General features: G+C 35.3%; 2 protein-coding genes across 2 annotated transcripts in view; one reads left to right on the top strand and one right to left on the bottom strand.

Annotated features, from left to right (window-relative positions):
• The window catches only part of DACH2 (dachshund family transcription factor 2), a 927,084-nt gene that overhangs the window by 367,207 nt on the left and 541,612 nt on the right, over window positions 1-18,265 (top strand). The window lies entirely within an intron of this gene.
• Window positions 13,590-14,420, bottom strand: LOC113931158 (60S ribosomal protein L7-like). Its single transcript, XM_035725788.1, has one exon. It carries the CDS (start codon window positions 14,400-14,402, stop codon window positions 13,905-13,907), a length of 498 nt encoding a protein of 165 aa, XP_035581681.1. The 5' UTR covers window positions 14,403-14,420; the 3' UTR covers window positions 13,590-13,904.

The following is an 18,265-nucleotide window of genomic DNA, read 5'->3' as shown; positions in this document are numbered from 1 at the left end:
AATTTACAACAGTAAGCATAAGAAATTAAAAACTCTTTTATAATCATTCAATAATCATTCAATAAAACATTATTCAATATTAGGACTGTGTGCCTCTGAAACATAAAAAACAACAACAAAGTTATCGGGGGGTATAGCATTTAACTTTTTTTTTCCTGAAAGAAGGGAGAAATATGTTTTTTTTGAAGAGAGACATTTGGCAGGTATAATACATTACTCTTCACTTAAGGAAAGATATCATAAGACAATTTTTAGTTGTAAATAGCAATTATGATTTAAGACCTGTATTGTGTAAGGCAAAAGCATTATAGTGGTAAATGGTCACTAGCTGTTCAGGTATAGTAACCTTAAATCGTATGTGTCCCTATTACACTGCATTATTTAGAATAAAATATTTTAGATATTATTTGATCAGTTTAATTGTTATAATGAATAATTATTCTGAAAATGTGTCTATATACTTTTTTTCTGACTATAATACAACTACAGTTAGCTTCTCAATCATAATTAAAACACATAGGTTTAATAGGGTATAGAAGTGGAAGATTTGAGGAAGACTTGAAGAACTTAACACTGAATGCTGGAATATTGGACACATTGTTAATTGAAACTGATAACCTGTGAGAGAATCTTTTGTTCAGAACCAAGCTCTAATATTTTTTCTCAGGGTTAAATTATAGTCAAGAGAATAACATTATACATGCACACTTAATATTTTGTCCTATAATACTATTTTCTCCCATTCCAGATAGTAAAAATTCTGCCTCTTATAAGGTTTTGCATTAAATTTATATGACAAATGTAATATACATCTATTAGTATTATCTGTTAGGAGGAAAGCAGGATTTTGCAAGTTGCAATAAAAGGCAAATACTATTTTCTTATAGAATAAATCCACTTATTGCTATCTTAATATTCTAGCTAATGTTCAGCAACAAACTAATACTCAATAGACTTTAAGATTGGCTAATAGTCAATATTATATATGTATATATGTGCAGTTTATACTAAACTATCTGATCCGTATACCATAGAATATAATAGATAAGTAGAAATACAATGTTTATCTCACATATTCTTATTGGTCTTTTTTCTGCTTTGAACATTAGGAGATTCTCAAGCTAGTTTTGATTTTGTGTTTTTCCAGCAACACACATACTGAAATTGGAGTGAAACATACTGAAATTGCAGAGAAAGATTTGCATGGCCCCTCTACAAGGATGTACATTTATAAAACAGTCTTCATATTTATCCTACTCATCTTTAAAGACCAGATCAAATGCCACTTCCTTTGATCTCTTAAGGTTGAATAGTTCTCTTTTGTGCTCCAAAAGCATTTTTTTCTCATTAAACTTTTGTTTTAATGCATCTCAAAATCCTGTAACAGATTTTTGGTCAAGTTGTTTCCATTAAAAAATACTGATTTTAAAAGAGGGTACATATTGAATGGAGCACTGGATGTTATATGCAAACAATGAATCATGGAACACTACATCAAAAACTAATGATGTAATGTATGGTGATTAACATAACATAATAAAAAAATTAAAAAAGAAAACAAACAAAAAACAAAAGAAAGCAAAACTTGCCATGAATGCAAGAAGGCTGTTGAATTGCTATCACTATGCAGTTGCACCAAGATTAAGTAAAATGATTGTCTCTTTCAAACAAATTTAGCTCAGTAGAATCCATCAAATTGTAGTCATAGTTTTTTAAGCATGCTTGGAACTCTGTGGATGTGCAAATGAAAGGCCATATGGAAATGGCTTTCTCCAAGGTACCAGTTGGTATGGTTTTGTGGGTGCATGTGCCTGTTGGCACTGTTGGCAGTTCAGCACCCTGGGAAAGGCATTGCTTTCAAACATGAGTAATTGATGAATTGTATGTAATATGCAAATGTGAATGCATAAATCTCCTGAATGACAGCTTAATTTATGTGAGCTTTTAAGAATGTGGGATTAGATTTTAATTAAATATCCTCAAAGGCACCCTGACTTTTTCCAGTTTTTGGCTGCTATCTTTAGAAAGAAGTGGGGGAAGGTTTAAATCATAATTTTATGCAGATTATTCACATTTTTCTAAGAAGTGTTCATTATTTAATAGAAAAATCAACATATTTAAAGAAGAAAGGCATTTATCTTTAATTATAAAAATACTGCTGTTATATTACAATGTCTGCAGTTTGTCATATATGATAGAGAAAAATATATGTGGTTTGAAAATTAATGTCTTAAACTTCAAGCATAATTCTTAAACATATTTCAGATACTACCATATATTTTAGTATGCCAGGTTGAACAATGGTAACTGTGGATCACATTTCTTAGTGCGTGTTGTTGAGACATTAATATTGTATATGACATTCTACATATTATTACCTTCAAAATAGCTAAAATAAAGAGTTGATGGAGATAGAGCAAACCCCCTTTGCTCTTAAATATGTAGTGTGTATAGATGTAGCTGTGTATGTATATAGTTATAACCTCTGTTTGATAATAGTATTTTGAACCTTATGTAATATGCCAATTAGGATAAAAAGAGGCTAATTAAAAGTCTTTGAAATTTATGAGCACTTTTTCTACTTAATCTTTCTATGTGATCAGATTATAAATTAAAAACAAAAATTTAATAGATCTACTTAAAGTGTGATGTAAATACTGTTAATTCTTTTAAAATATATTTCACATTATTTATAATTTACAGTAGATCACATTGCCCATAAGTTATAAATATATAAAAATTTTGACCATTTATGGGCTTTGCCTAGTATTACTTGTATTTCCTATATATTTGCTTCCTCATAATTTATATTGAAAAGCTCAATTTTTGACTACATAAAAAACAACTACCTATATCTCTTCACTTGAATATATATTTCCCCTAATGTATCTTTTATGTATCTTCTAATGTATCATTGTAGTGTTTAATTGCATAAACTCTGGAATCATACTTCATAGGTTCTAAATCCCAGCCCTGTCACTACCTGTTGTGTGACTTTGGGTCGATTATTTAACTCTGCCTTAGCTTCAGGATTTTTGCCAGAATGAGATGACTTAATATAAAGCACTTAGAAGTGTGCCTGGCACTTGTAAGCCCTATGCAACTTATTGTTATTATTTATTTCCACTGTTCCCATTATAACCTCATTTTTAACAAACAGATTTATCTCTTCTCTGATCCCAAGACAGCTTCATTTCCATCTCCACGATTTAATCTGAAATGTGTCTATCATGTACTTTCTTGCCTGGGTCCCACCCAGTCTGAGACCTGGCTAAGGGCTCCTTTCCTCCATAAAGCCTTTAATGACTCCCTCTAAACCAGTTCCACTTTTCCTTAGTTTTCTTCTATTATAGCCTTTGCTGTTTAATCATTTCCTCTTTCCTTTCATTTGTGCTAAGCTTATAGTTGTGAAATTATAGTCCACTTATTTGGTATCTTTCATGTAACTTAAAAATTACTCCTAGTGTGAAGTCCTAGATCCCTTTGTCTGATTTGCCTTTATCGAAGTTTGGTAAATCATGGAGATACAAAATGTTCAAGCCCCAAGTGAGATGACCATGAACAATTCCCCCTTTAGTCCCTTGCTTATTTTGTTCTGTTATGGTTGAGTTTATTTATTCAACTCTGAGGTGGTGTTCTTCTATTTATAGAAATTAAGGAAGGGGGTGCCTGGGTGGCTCAGTCGTTAAGCATCTGCCTTCGCCTCAGGTCATGATCCCAGGGTCCTGGGATTGAGCCCCGCATCAGGCTCCCTTCTCAGTGAGGAGCCTGCTTCTCCCTCTCCTACTCCCTCTGGTGTTCCCTCTCTCGCTGTGTTTCTCTCTGTCAAATAAATAAATAAATAAAATCTTTAAAAAAAAGAAATTAAGGAAGGAAAAGTCATTTGTCTTAAACTAGGTTGAGAAATATATGCCTACTATAAAGTGGATTTAGAGTCAGACAGATGAGGGCTACTGTATGGATCTGCTGGCTGGCCTTCAGCAAACAATCCTTTCTAAGGCTTAATTTCTCATCTTAAAATAAGATAATAGTTATGGAATTATTTAGAGAATTAAATGAAGTTGATGTAAACCCTAGCATAATGCTTGACACATAGTAGGTGTTAATTTGTCTGTATTATTTCTTCCTTTTAATCATCCAACAACAGTAACAAAACTCATACAATTCCATACAATGGAATAAAGCTCTTCCTTAACTGAGATCTGAAATGAAAGGAATAGTGAAGAGTTTGTCCTGGAGAAGTGTGGGACTAAATTTTCTAATTTCTTTTCTGTAGGGACCAGAATGTATGGATACCAAATTTTAATGTTTACTTTTAAAAATTGAAGTATAATTAACATACAATGTTACATTAGTTTCAGGTATACAATATAATGATTCAACAACTATATATATTTCTCAGTGCTCATCAAGATAAGTATAATCTTAATCCCCTTTATCTACTTAAGCCATCCTCCCCTACCTCCCCTCTAGCAACCACCAGCTTGTTCTCTATATTTAAAAGTCTGGTATTTTGTTTGTTTGTTTGTCTCTCTTTTTCCTTGTTTATAACATTTGTTTTGATTCTTGATACATATGAGTGAAACCATATGGTATTTGTCTCTGGTTTACTTATTTTACTTAGTTTTATATCCTCTAGGTCCATCCATGTTGTGATAAATGGTAAGATTTCATTCTTTTTCATGGCTGAGCAATATTCCATTATATATATATATATATATATATATATATAATTCTTCTTCCTCCATCATCTATTGATGGACATTTGGGTGGCTTCCATGTTCCTTTTTTGGGTTAGTTTTTATTTAACTTCCTGTTTATTAACATATAGTGTAATATTGGTTTCAGGTATATAATATAGTGATAAAACCCTTCAATACAACACCTGGTCCTCATCACAAGTGTATTTTTTAATCCCCATCACTTATTTAAGCCATTCTCCCACCCACCTCTCATCTAGTAAACATCAGATTGTTTGCTATAATTAAGAGTCTGTTTGTTGTTTTCTCTCTCTTATTTTTCTTCCTTTGCTTGTTTGCTTCGTTTCTTAAATTCCACATATGAGTGAAATCACATTGTACTTGTTTCTCTGACTTATTTCACTTAGCATAATACTCTCTAGCTCCATCTATGTCATTACAAATGGCAAGATTTCATTCTTTTTTATGGCTGAGTAATATTCCATTATATATATATATATATATATATATATATATATATATATATATATATATATATATATATATATATATACACACCACTACTTCTTTATCCATTCTTCAGTTGGTGGACGTTTGGGCTCTTTCCATAATTTATCTATTGTAGATAATGCTGGTATAAGCATCAAAGTGCAGGTATCCCTTTGAATTAGTACTTCTGTATTCTCTGGGTAAATACCTATAATTGCAATTGTTGGATCATAAGGTAGTTCTATTTTTAACTTTCTGAGGAACTTCCATAACTATTTGCCCGAGTGACTGTACCAGTTTGCATTCCCACCGACAGTGCTAGAGGGTTCCCCTTTTTCCACATTCTCATTGGCACCTGTTGTTTCTCGTGTTATTGAATTTGGCCATTCTGACAGAAGTGAGGTGATATCTCATTGTAGTTTTCATTTGTATTTCCCTGATGATGAGTGATGTTGAGCATCTTTTCAAGGTCTGTTGGCTGTCTGTATTTCTTCTTTGGAAAAATGTCTATTCATGCTTTCTGCCCATTTTTAATTTCATTATTTGTTTTCTTGGTGTTGAGTTTTATAAGTTCTTTATATATTTTGGATATTAACCCTCTATCAGATATGTTATTTGTAAATATCTTCTCCCATTCCATAGGTTGTCTTTTACTTTTGTTGATTATTTCCTTTACTGTGCAAATCCTTTTTATTTTGGTGAAGTTCCAACAGTTTATTTTAGCTTTTGTTTCCCTTGTGTCAGGAGACATATCTAGAAGGAAGTTGCTATGGCCAATGTCAAAGAGGTTACTGCCTGTGTTCTCCTCTAGGATTTTAATGGTTTCAGGAATCATAGTTAGGTCTTTAATCCATTTTTAATTTATTTTTGTGTTTGGTGTCAAAAAGTGGTCTGATTTTATTCTTTCACATATTGCTTTGCAGTTTTCCCAACACTATTGTTCATGAGGCTCTTTTTCCCATTGCATATTCTTTCCTGCTTTGTTGAATATTAATTGGCCATATAGTTGTGAGTTCATTTCTGTTTTTTCTACTTTGTACTATTGATCTATGTGTCTATTTTTGTGCCAGTACCATAATGTTTGGATCACTACAGCTTTGTAATATAACTTGATATCTGGAATTCCAAGGCCTCCTGCTTTGCTTTTCTTCTTCAAGGTTGCTTTGGCTCTTCAGGGTCTTTAATGGCTCCATATAAATTTTAAGATTGTTCTACCTCTGTGAAAGATGCTGGTGGTGTTTTCATAGGGATTGCATTAACTGTGTAGCTTTTTCTTGCGTAGTATTGACATTTTTACAATATTTGTTCTATCAATCTATGAGCATGGAATGTCTTTCCATTTCTTTGTGCCCCTTCAATTTCTTTCATCGGTGTTTTTATACTTTTCAGAGTATAGGTCTTTGACCTATTTGGTTGGGTTCATACCTAGGTATTTTATTGTTTTTGGTGCAATTGTAAATGGAATTGTTATAACTTTTCTTTCTGCTGCTTCATTATTGGTGTATAGAAATGCAACAGATTTCTGTATGTTGATTTTGTATACTGCAACTTTACTGAGTTCATGTATCTGTTCTAGCAGTTTTGGGGTGGTCTTTTGGGTTTTCTATATAGAGTTTCATGTTATCTGCAAATACTGAAAGATTTAATTCTTCTTTACAGATTTGGTTGTCTTTTATTTCTTTTTGTTGTCTGATTGTTAAGGCTACGATTTCCAACAGTATGTTAAATAATCGCGATGAGAGTGGACGTCCCTGTCTTGTTCCTGACTATGGAGGGAAAGCTCTAAGTTTTTCCCCATTGAGGATTATATTAGCTGTGGGTCTTTGGTATATGGTCTTTGTGATGTTGAGTTATGTTCCCTCTATCCCTATTTTGTTGAGGGTCTTTATCAAGAATGGATGCTGTAGTTTGTCAAATGCTTTTTCTGCCTCTATTGAGAAGATAATATGGTTTTTATCCTTTCTTTTATTAATGTGGTGTATAAAGTTGATTGATTTCCAAATATTGAATCACTCTTGTAGCACATGATAAATCCCACTTGATTGAAATGAATGATTCTTTTAATGTACTGTTAGATTCAATTGGTTAGTATTTTGTTGAGAAATATTTGCATCCCTGTTTGGCTTGCAATTATCTTTTCTAGTGGGGTCTTTGTCTGGTTTTGGCACCAAGGTAATGCTGGTCTTGTAAAATGCATTTGGAAGTTTTCCTTCCATTTCTATTTTTTGGAACAGTTTGGGGAGAATCTTTATTAATTCTTTAACTGTTTGGTAGAATTCCCCTGGGTAGTCATCTGCCCCTGGACTTTTGTTTGTTGGGAGATTTTTGATTACTAATTCAGTTTCTTTACTTGTTATCAGTCTGTTTGGGTTTTCTATTTCTCCCTGTTCCAGTTTTGGTAGTTTGTATGTTTCCATAAATTTATCCATTTTTTCCAGATTGCCCAATTTGTTGGCATATAATTTTCATAATATTCTCTTATAATTGTTTATATTTTTCTGGTGTTGGTCACGATGTCTCCTCTCTCAGTGATGAGTTTATTTATTTGGGTCCTTTGTCTTTTTTTATTTTGATAAACCTGGCCATGGGTTTATTAACTTTATTAATTCTTTCAAAGAACCAGCTCTTTGTTATGTTCTACTTGTTTTTTGTTTGTCTTTTATTTCTGCTCTAATCTTTATTATTTCCTTTCTTCACTTTATTCTCATTTGTTGTTCTTTTTCTAGCTCCTTTAGGTATAGGGTTAGGTTGTCTATTTGAGACTTTTCTTGCTTTTTGAGGTAAGCCTGTATTGCCATATATTTTCCTCTTATGGCTGCTTTTGCTGCATCCCAAAGGTTTTGCAATGTCATATTTTCATTATCATTTTTCCATGTATTTTTTTCTTCTTTAATTTCCTGGTTAACCCATTCATCTTTGCTAGGATGTTCTTTAACTTCCATGTATTTGTGGTCTTTCCAAATTTTTTTGTGGTATACTTCAAGTTTTATAGCATTGGGGTCAGAAAATATGCATGGTATGATCTCAATCTTTTTGTATTTATTGAGTCCTGATTTGTGACCCAGTGTGTGATCTGTTATGGACAACATTCCATGTGCACCCTAAAAGAATGTGTATTCTCCTTCTTTAGGATGAAATGCTCTGATTATATCTGTTAAGTCCATCTGGTCTAGTATGTCATTCGAAGACATTGTTTCCTTGTTGGTTTTCTGCTTAGATGATCTGTCCATTTGCTGCAAGTGGGGTGTTGAAGTCCCCCACTGTTATTGTATTATTATCAATGAAACCCTTTATGTTTATTATTAATTGTTTTATATATTTGGGTGCTCTCAAGTTAACACCTTTATTATGATATAGTACCCTTCTTCATCTCTTGTTACAGTCTTTGGTTTAAAATCTAGTGTGTCTGAAATAAATATGGATACTCAGGCTTTCTTTTAATGTCCATTTGCATGATAAATTGTTCCCCACCCCCTCACTTTCAATCTGCAGGTGTTTTTAGATCTAAAATGAGTTTTTTGTTCTTAGCATATAGGTGGATTTAGTTCTTTTTATCCATTCTGACACCCTATGTCTTTTGATTGGAGCATTCACATTCAGAGTAATTATTGATAAAGATTAATTTAGTGCCACTTTATTGCTTGTTTTGTCATTGTTACTGAGATTTTCTGTTCATTTCCAGGCTTTTTTCCACTCAAAGAGTCCTTTTTAATATTTCTTGCAGGGTTTGTTTAGTTTCTGTTTGTCTGCAAAATTTTTTATCTCTTCTTCTGTTCTGAATGATAGCCTTGCTGGGTAAAATATTCTTGGCTGCATATTTTTCCCATTCAGCATGTTGAATATCTGTTGTCACTTTCTTCTGGCCAAGGTTCTGTGGAGAGATATGCTGCTAACTTTGTCTTATAAGTGAGGGACTTTTTGTCTTGCTGCCTTTAGGATGTTTTCTTTACCTGTATATTTTGCAAATTTAACTATGATATGTCTTGATGTTGACTGGCTTTTGTTGATTTTGATGGGAGTTCTCTGTGCTTCCTAGATTTGGAAATCTGTTTTCTCCCTCACAGTAGGGAATTTTTCAGCTATAATTTCCTGAAATAATCCTTCTGTCCCCTTTCCTCTATCTTCTTCTTCTGGGACTCCTATGATACAAATGTTATTATGTTTCATGGAATCATTGTATTCCCTAAGTCTACTTTTGTGATCTACCATTCTTCTTTCTCTATTTTATTCAGCTTCATATTTTTCATAATTTTATCTTCTATATCACTTATTTGTTTCTCTGCTTCTTCCATCCTTGTGGTAGTACATCCAGTTGGTTTTGAATCTCAGTTATTGCATTTTTCATTTCAAGCTGATCGGTTTTTAGCTCTTTGATCTCTGTGGTCAGGGACTCCCTGGTGTCTTCTATGCTTTTCTCACACCCAGCTAGTATCCTTATGATTGTTGCTTTAAATTCTGAGTCAGGCATATTGCTTATATCTGTTTTGATTAGATCTCTGTATGTGATCTTTTCTTGTTCTTTCTTTTGAGATGAATTCTTCTTTCTTGTCTTTTTTTTTTCTTGGTCTATGTCTTCTTCTGTGTTTTAAGAAAGCCAGTTACGTTTCCTGCTCCTGAGAGTAATGGTTTTATGAAGAATCAGTCGTATAATGTCCAGGCCTGGTGTTTTAGGAAGTTTCTCTGGTGTATGCTGCAGGCACTCTACTGCTGTGTTATGGCTGCTCTATTCCTGAGGTCAATCCTCTGCAGGGTTTCTCCTTACCTGGAGTGGGGAGTGTTTGGACCTTGGAGAGAGTGTGGCATGTTTTAATTGTGTTCTCTGAGCTGCTTGTTTAAAGTGACCTGATGTGGGCGCCTGGGTGGCTCAGTTGGTTGAGCGACTGCCTTCGGCTCAGGTCATGATCCTGGAGTCCCGGGATCGAGTCCCACATCGGACTCCCTGCTCGGCGGGGAGTCTGCTTCTCCCGCTGACCCTCTTCCCTCTCGTGCTCTCTCTCACTCTCTCTCAAATAAATAAATAAAATCTTAAAATAAAAATAAAGTGACCTGATGCTTTTTCCAGTAGAAGTGAAGTTTTGCAGAACTCTATAGTCAGCAGACCTGGTGCTTGTTGTCATTTTTGCTGGTCTTCAGGGGGTGGGGCCCACTGCACTGGCTCTCAGGCACATTTGCCCAATAAAAGCAGTACCAGCATGGTGCAGGGGGGTGGGTCTTGGTGAAAACAATTTAAGCAGCTAGTGTTGGCTCTGTGCTGCTTACTGAAGTTAGTTTATGCTAAATATGAGGGGAGAGAAATGGCACCAGACAGTTCTTTTGTCCCTGGAGAGGCGAGTTTGTGTTCCCTGCTGTCAGGAAGGCCCTCCCAGAAGAGCAAATAATTTCCATTCTGTGTTTTATGTGTTTTTCTGATCACTGTTTTTACACTGTATGTGTCTAGGTTGCTTGCTTGCTTGAACCAGCACAGTGCAATTTATGTTCAATCCCAGCCAGGCCTACTGAGTTTTAAAACTCAAAACTTTAGGGACCTGGTGTGGTGGGGATCTGTATTGGTCTTCTGGGACAGGGTCTCGCTGCACTGCAGTTGATGCAGGTTTGACCCAATAGGGTGGTTGCACTGGAAGGCAGGAATGTGGGGTTTGGAGCAAAGCACACTAAAGAGCCAGTGTCCAGGTTAGCCACCCTCAGCAGATGTCTCTCCACCTATGCTGAAGGGTAAGGGGTGAGGGAGGGAAATGGCATCCTCCAGCTACTTTGTCCCTGGGGAGGCAATGCCACCTCTCTCAGATGCACTCCATGAAGGGAAAATCATCTCTCCCAGTGCATCTCTGGTTATCCACAGATTGCACCCTCTGCCCCCAGATTACCTGTTTGCCTTCTCTACAGGAACACTGCAATGCCCGTAGAGCTTTATACCAGCCATGCTATGGACATCTAAAACTCTAGTTTTTGAGCCCTGATTGTTGCAAAGATAAAAATCAGCCCTCCTCTTTTTCCCAGTCAATGGCTTTGAGGATGTGTTTTCCTTGTGTGATCCCCTGTGCATTTCTTTCTTTCTTTTGCTTCTCTCTGTGATCAGGGACCCCTTCCCACAACAGTACCTATGATCCCTTTCTTCCCCAAAGCACATCTCTGCATTCCTACCTTCCACGATGTGGCTTCCTTTCTCCCTCTAGTTGTGCAGTTTGTTCTGTCAGTCCTTAGATCGATTTCTGGGGTATTCACAATGATTTGATAATTATCTAGCTGTGTCTAGAGACAAGGCAAGCCTAGGGTCTTCCTACTACTCTACCATCTTAACTCCTCAGTGGACTTTTGAAATAGAAAGTTGTAGCCCATCTTTTGTAGACATAGGCAGGTTTTTTCAATCAATGCATGTGTGGATTCATTAACATAATTGCATGTGACTGGATTTGGAGGATTAGAATTAAGTCTGTCAGCCAAAATGGTTACATAAAATACATTAAAATCAGGGCGCCTGGGTGGCTCAGTTGGTTAAGCGACTGCCTTCGGCTCAGGTCATGATCCTGGAGTCCCGGGATCGAGTCCCACGTCGGGCTCCCTGTTCAGTGGGGAGGGTGCTTCTCCCTCTGACCCTCTCCCCTCTCATGCTCTCTCTCACTTTCTCTCTCTCTCAAATAAATAAAATCTTAAAAAAAATACATTAAAATCAGCCTAGATATCAGAAATAAACTCCATGTAGAAGCAAACTGAGTTTCTTAATATGTCTTAGGCACTCATTTGATAGAAATCTTTAGAATAATTCCACAAGAAAATACCCAACTTTTACATCAACATGGAAGGGACTGGAGGAGATGATGCTAAGTGAATTAAGTCAAGCAGAGAAAGTCAACTATCATATGGTTTCACTTATTTGTGGAACATAAGGAATATCATGGAAGACATTAGGAGAAGGAAGGGAAAAATGAAGGGGGGAAATAGGAGGTAGAGATGAACTGTGAGAGACCATGGACTCTGAGAAACAAGCAGGGTTTTAGGGGGGGGAGGGGGTTTGGTTAGCCAAGTGATGGATATTAAGGAGGGCAAGTACTGCATGGAGCACTGAGTGTTATATGAAAACAGTGGATCATGGATCACCACATCAAAAACTAATGATGTATTGTGTGGTGACTAACATAACATAATAAAATTAAGAAAAAAGAAAAGAAAAGAAAATTGTAACCTAAAATGTGAAAAGGTCAGTCAGCCAGTCTATCTTCTGGCTATTTGGTGTGTACAATGCCTTTTACTCCAGATGTTTCGCTTGTGTGGACATAACCATTTTACAGGACAAGCTCCTTAACAGGGTGACTGAGTTTCTCATTACTCATGTATTTTTTTTCCAATATAGTTGCTACTTCAGAACATTAAATCTGTATAGGAAGGGAAGTTTTAGAGTACAAGGATCCCTAATTTATTTACAAAACAATCTCTGTATACAGTGATGTCACTAAGAGTGGTCATAATCAATATTCAAGTAATTTATACAAAAATACAAAACATTTTATTCAACAAAATATTTGCTTCTATATGAAAAAAGAAACTTTTATTTTGGCAGCAAGCATTTCCAAAGGAAGCAAATGTTTCAGTCACTATGGCCAAAATAAATGTTTTCTTTAAGGCTGTTAAGGCAGTCAAATGTTTTCACAGCACTTTCAAAATATTTCCACCCTTTATTTTCACTGAGTGTCTCTCCTTCTCACCGATCACCCTATGGAAATATTTTGAGAATGTGTTTTGACCTTGAAAACAGTGAAAACACTTTGAAAATATTGTCTTTATAAATGTTAAAACGATGCCCTCAAAGTTTAAAAAGGATTAATCAAAAATGACAGTATGATGCAATTGAAAGAACACTAGAAATAATAGAAATAGATTTTAGCTTTGACTCTATAGCTTACTTGTTGAGTGACCTTTAACTGATCATCTCATCTCTCTTGGCTTTCAGTTTATTAATCAACAAGATGAGAAAGTTTTACTAAATGCCATATAATCTACATTTTGCATTTCAGTAAAATATATATTGAATATATGTGTCTTCAAACATCAAAATGATGACCCATATCATATTATTTTTCTAATGGCAAATTCTCCTACCTTTGTGTTTTATGTAAATAAATAAAAGAAACAATTAAAACAATCAGTATTTTAACCTGAATTAAATATTGCCAAGTATGTGCATTGTATCCCCTAGCAGCTATGGATGTATTCAAATTTCTTCTGCTACAACACAATCATCTATAAAACCAGTTTAAATAATTTTCTTCTTTGCCTCAGTTTCACAGACTCTGCAAATAAAAATATTTGTATTTATCTTGAGTTAAGTTTGATAATGAGGGAAAAAGTGAATATAAACATTAAGTGAACCATGAGTAGTGTTTTTTTGTTTTGTTTTGTTTTTTGTTTTTTTTCCATGAGAGTAGTCATTTATTAACTGGCCAGATTACAAAAATAATCATGGCAGATACCTTAGTTCATCCTTCTAATAAGCCTATTGATCTGGTCTTCCCTGTTACCAGCATCTCCACCTTCTACAAAATAGGTGGTCTTTTTCTTCATTCCCCCTCGTGGAGCAGATAATTTGAAGGGCCATAAAAAGTTGTTTGCTTCTTTGAAACGTTTTCCAACAGTATAGATCTCGTGAATCAGATCCTCCATGCAGATGATGCCATATTTACCAAGAGATCGGGCAATCAATGTGTTATCTGTCAGGGCAATTCACTTCTTGTTGATTTTGCCATAACCACGCTTGTAGATCAATTCATTCACCGACTTCAGATTTGGGTACCCCCATGCTATATAAGGTTCCACAATCCTTAGCATGTTAACTGAAGCCTTGTTGAGCTTAACAAAGGTGCCATTGAAGATCTGGCGAAGGCGAAGAAGCTGCAACACCTTTCGAACCTTTGGGCTCACACCATTGATACCTCTGATCCTGATGACAAATGCCAATTTGGGTTCCGCAGGTACGTATAAGTTGCCAGCTTTTCTTGCCATCCTTGCCATTCGAATCTCAGTTCTGTACATCTGCCTATATTCCTTGTGGTAATGCTTAGCTTTTTCATAGATAAGCTTCCTTCTTGCCTTTCGAAGCATCTTCTGAGCAAACTTCTTCCTCAGACGCTTGATCTTCAACTCTGCGAAATTCCTTCGCTTCTTCTTAAGGGTTTCTGGAACAGCAGGAACCTTCTTTTTCTTCTCTTCTGCACCCTCCATGGTTCCAGCCGGAAAAGAGGAAGTCCATGAGTAGTGTTTTTTACCCCTTACTGTCATTTGTGGTTTAAAACTTTAGACTGCTTATGGAGTTCTGAGGAGTTTTACTTAAACATTATGGATAAGAAATTCAAAAGAAGCAAAATATGATATTCATTCCATATTATATTACAGTGAAAGAAAAATATTGTACCAATTAAATAAGCTATACCAATTAAACAATTCTAAGATTCTTCATTATACCACTACTGCTAATAATATCTGCCAAATTATTAAGCACTATCATTAAAGACTACATGCTAAGCATTACTCTGCAGGCATATTTTGTTCCTCTTGTGTGTGCTAGGATATGTGTATCTTTACGACAACTCTAGAGGTAGGTGTTAAAAGGTAAGTAAGGTGTTACTTCCAATTTGTTGATTAAGAATCTGAGATGTATAGAAGTTACATGACTTGCCTATTATCAAGTGACTTGCCTAGGTATAGCTGGTAACAGGCTCAAACCTGGTCTATCTGATATTAAAAGAATTTAAAACTTCTGTGTTTCTTTATCACACAATTACAGCGAATAACAGCCTTTATAATATTAATACAAAAGATAGGTGAAGAGTATAAGCTGGACAATTTCATCAGTTCCTAGAGACCTTTTCACTTGGACTTTAGAGTGAGAGTAAGATAGAAGCCATCTTGCCTTGACAAATGATCTGTCTAAAGCAAGGCCCCAAAGTCAAACTCTGGTTATAATTCTTGGAGGTCTATTTTGTGTCATTTGACTTAGAAAGATATAAGATACTTTAAGTCCATTAGTGTGACTTAAACAGAGAGAGTGCTGGCCCTGCTCTAGCCTGACCATGCACAGTTCTGAATGGCAGTGAAACCCATATGGGTGCAAGTGAGCACATAGTATAACAACATTACAGGAAGACATTGCTGTGACATTTTGAATACATGAAAAAAGGCTTTAGCAAATAAGGAAAAGTATCAGGGAGTAGAATTTTTTTTATTTGTTTGTTTGTGATTGCTCTTAAAGTAGATGTTTTCCTCTCTGGATCAACTCGCAAATAGTTAATGAATGCCTACTAAAAGCCCAACACTTTTTTAAAGCATTAGTGATATATGTAAGTAAGTATAAAGATGCAGGCAGTTAAGAAAATAAAACATTAAATAAATTTTAAATTGGAGAGCTACTTGAGAACATCAGACTAGGATATAAGAAATGTCACAATGAAGATGAGTGGAATGTAGAAAGTGTTGTAATAGTGCTGTGACTGGCACCTAACTTGATATCTTCTAATCAGTATGTTTAATTGTATCTTTTTTTCTGGTATAAACCATTATGCATATTTCTTTTCTACATCTGACTCATCAGTGATACCTTTATCTCTATTCATTTTATCTCATCCTTTTTGGTAACTCTTCTTTCATTTTATGTCAGTGAAGTGAGATTTAGAAAACAAGAGCATCATTTGATACACCAATATTTACAGATGTAAGAATATATATTCTAGACCAGTATAGTCCAATGGAAATATGTGAGCCACAAATGTGACCCCCATGTGTAATTTTCGGTTTTCTTTTTTTTTAAATATTTTATTTTAGAGTGAGAGTGAGCAAGCGAGCGAGAGAGAGAGTGTGTGCATGCACAAGTGGGGAGAAAGAGAAGGACTCCACACTGAGCATGGAGCCTGATGCAGGGCCGGATCCCATGACCACCGAGATCATGACCCCAACCAAATCCAAGGTCTGAAGCTCACTGAGCCACCCAAGTGTACCTAATTTTAAGTTTTCCAGTGGCAACTTTTAAAAAGAAAAAGAAGTAGGTGAAATAATTTTAGTAATATGTTTTATTGACCCCAATATATCCAAAGTAATATTGCAATATATAACATAAAATATTAATGATATATTGGCAGTATTATTTTTGTATCAAATTTTCAAAATCCAGTGTGTATTTTATTTACCCAATATCTCAGTTTGGACTCACCACATTTCAAGTGCTCAACAGCCACGTGAGGCTGGGGGTTACCTTACTTCGCTGCACAGCTCTAGACTTACATAGGCAAATAGAATTCAAGCTGTGTGACCTCATGTAAGATATTTAACCCATCTTTGCTTCATGTTTCTTTTTTGGAAAATGGGGCAATAATAGTACCTACCTCATAAAATTGGGGATAAATGAAGTGAATTTGTATAAAGATTCAAACAGTGCTTGGCAAATATGTTTTCAGTGTTAGAAATGATTTTTGATTATTGTCACTGTTGTATACTACATAATATTATAAAATAAGGCATATTTTGATGTATAGACTTCTATATTTTAGTTATAACTATTATAATAAAAGTACAATTTAAATAAAAGGAATGGAATTCTTAAAAATGTTAGAACTATGATAAACTATTTCTTTAATACCTACATCCATCTTTATTAAACAAGCAAAAGCCAGTGACCACAGTTCTAACATATGACTGAACAATGACATTGAAAATATATTTGCATCACAGGTAGATGATTTACAATAACATAGATGCCTAAGTACATGGTATAGACATAGTATTATCATGTTCATGTTTTCAAAATGCTTTTTATTTCTGCACACCACATCATCTGTACTTTATAACATGGGAATATAACATGCTGTAAACATTCCTCAGAATTAATCCCGCCTGGGAAACTGGCAGTTACTTAGCAGTCATCTTAACCCTATGTTTTTACTTTGTTTTCTTTTTGAAATTTTATTTTATTATGTTATGTTAGTCACCATACATTACATCATTAGTTTTTGATGTAGTGTTTCATGACTCATTGTTTGCATATAACACCCAGTGCTCCATGCAATATGTGCCCTCCTTAATACCCATCACCAGGCTAACCCATCCCCCCACCACCCTCCCCTATAAAATCCTCAGTTTGTTTCTCAGAGTCCATAGTCTCTCATGGTTTGTCTCCCTCTCCAATTCCCCCCCTTCATTTTTCCCTTTCTACTATCTTTTTTTGTTTTTAGACATATAATGCATTATTTGTTTCAGAGGTACAGGTCTGTGATTAATCAGTCTTACACAATTCACAACGCTCACCATATCACATACCTTCACCAATGTCCATCACACAGCCCCCCATCCTTCCCACCCCCCTGCACTCCAGCAACCTTCAGTTGGTTTCCTGAGATTAAGAGTTTCTTAGGGTTTATCTCCCTCTTCGGTTTCATCTTGTTTCATTTTTTACTCCCTTCCCCTATGATCCTCTGTCTTCATATCAGTGAGATAATATGATACTTGTCTTTCTCTGAGTGACTTATTTTGCTTAACATAATATGCTCTAATTCCATACACGTCATTGCAAATGGCAAGATTTTGGGTTTCTTTTTTGATGGCCGCATAATATTCCATTGTATGTATATATACCACATCTTCTTTACGCATTCATCTGTTGATGGATATCTTGGCTCTTTCCATAGTTTAGCTATTGTGGACATTGCTGCTAAAAATATTGAGGTGCACCTGCCGCTTTGGATCACTACATTTGTATTTTTGGGGTAAATACCCAGTAGTGCAATTGCTGGGTCATAAGGTAGCTCTATTTCCAGCTTTTTGAGGAACTTCCATATTGTTTCCCAGAGTGGCTACACCAGTTTGCATTCCCACCAACAGTGTGGGAGGGTTCCCCTTTCTCCTCATCCTCGCCAACATCTGTGGTTTCCTGACTTGTAAATTTTAGCCATTCTGGCTGGTGTGAGGTGGTATCTCACTGAGGTTTTGCTTTGGATTTCCCTGATGCCGATCAATGTTGAGCACTTTTTCATGTGTCTGTTGGGCATTTGGTTGTCTTTGCAGAAATGTCTGTTCATGTCTTTTGTCCATTTCTTGAT

Source organism: Zalophus californianus, chromosome X (genome assembly GCF_009762305.2).
Source record: "Zalophus californianus isolate mZalCal1 chromosome X, mZalCal1.pri.v2, whole genome shotgun sequence".
Classification (NCBI taxonomy): Eukaryota; Metazoa; Chordata; class Mammalia; order Carnivora; family Otariidae; genus Zalophus; species Zalophus californianus.
This window is presented reverse-complemented; position numbering and strand designations above follow the sequence as displayed.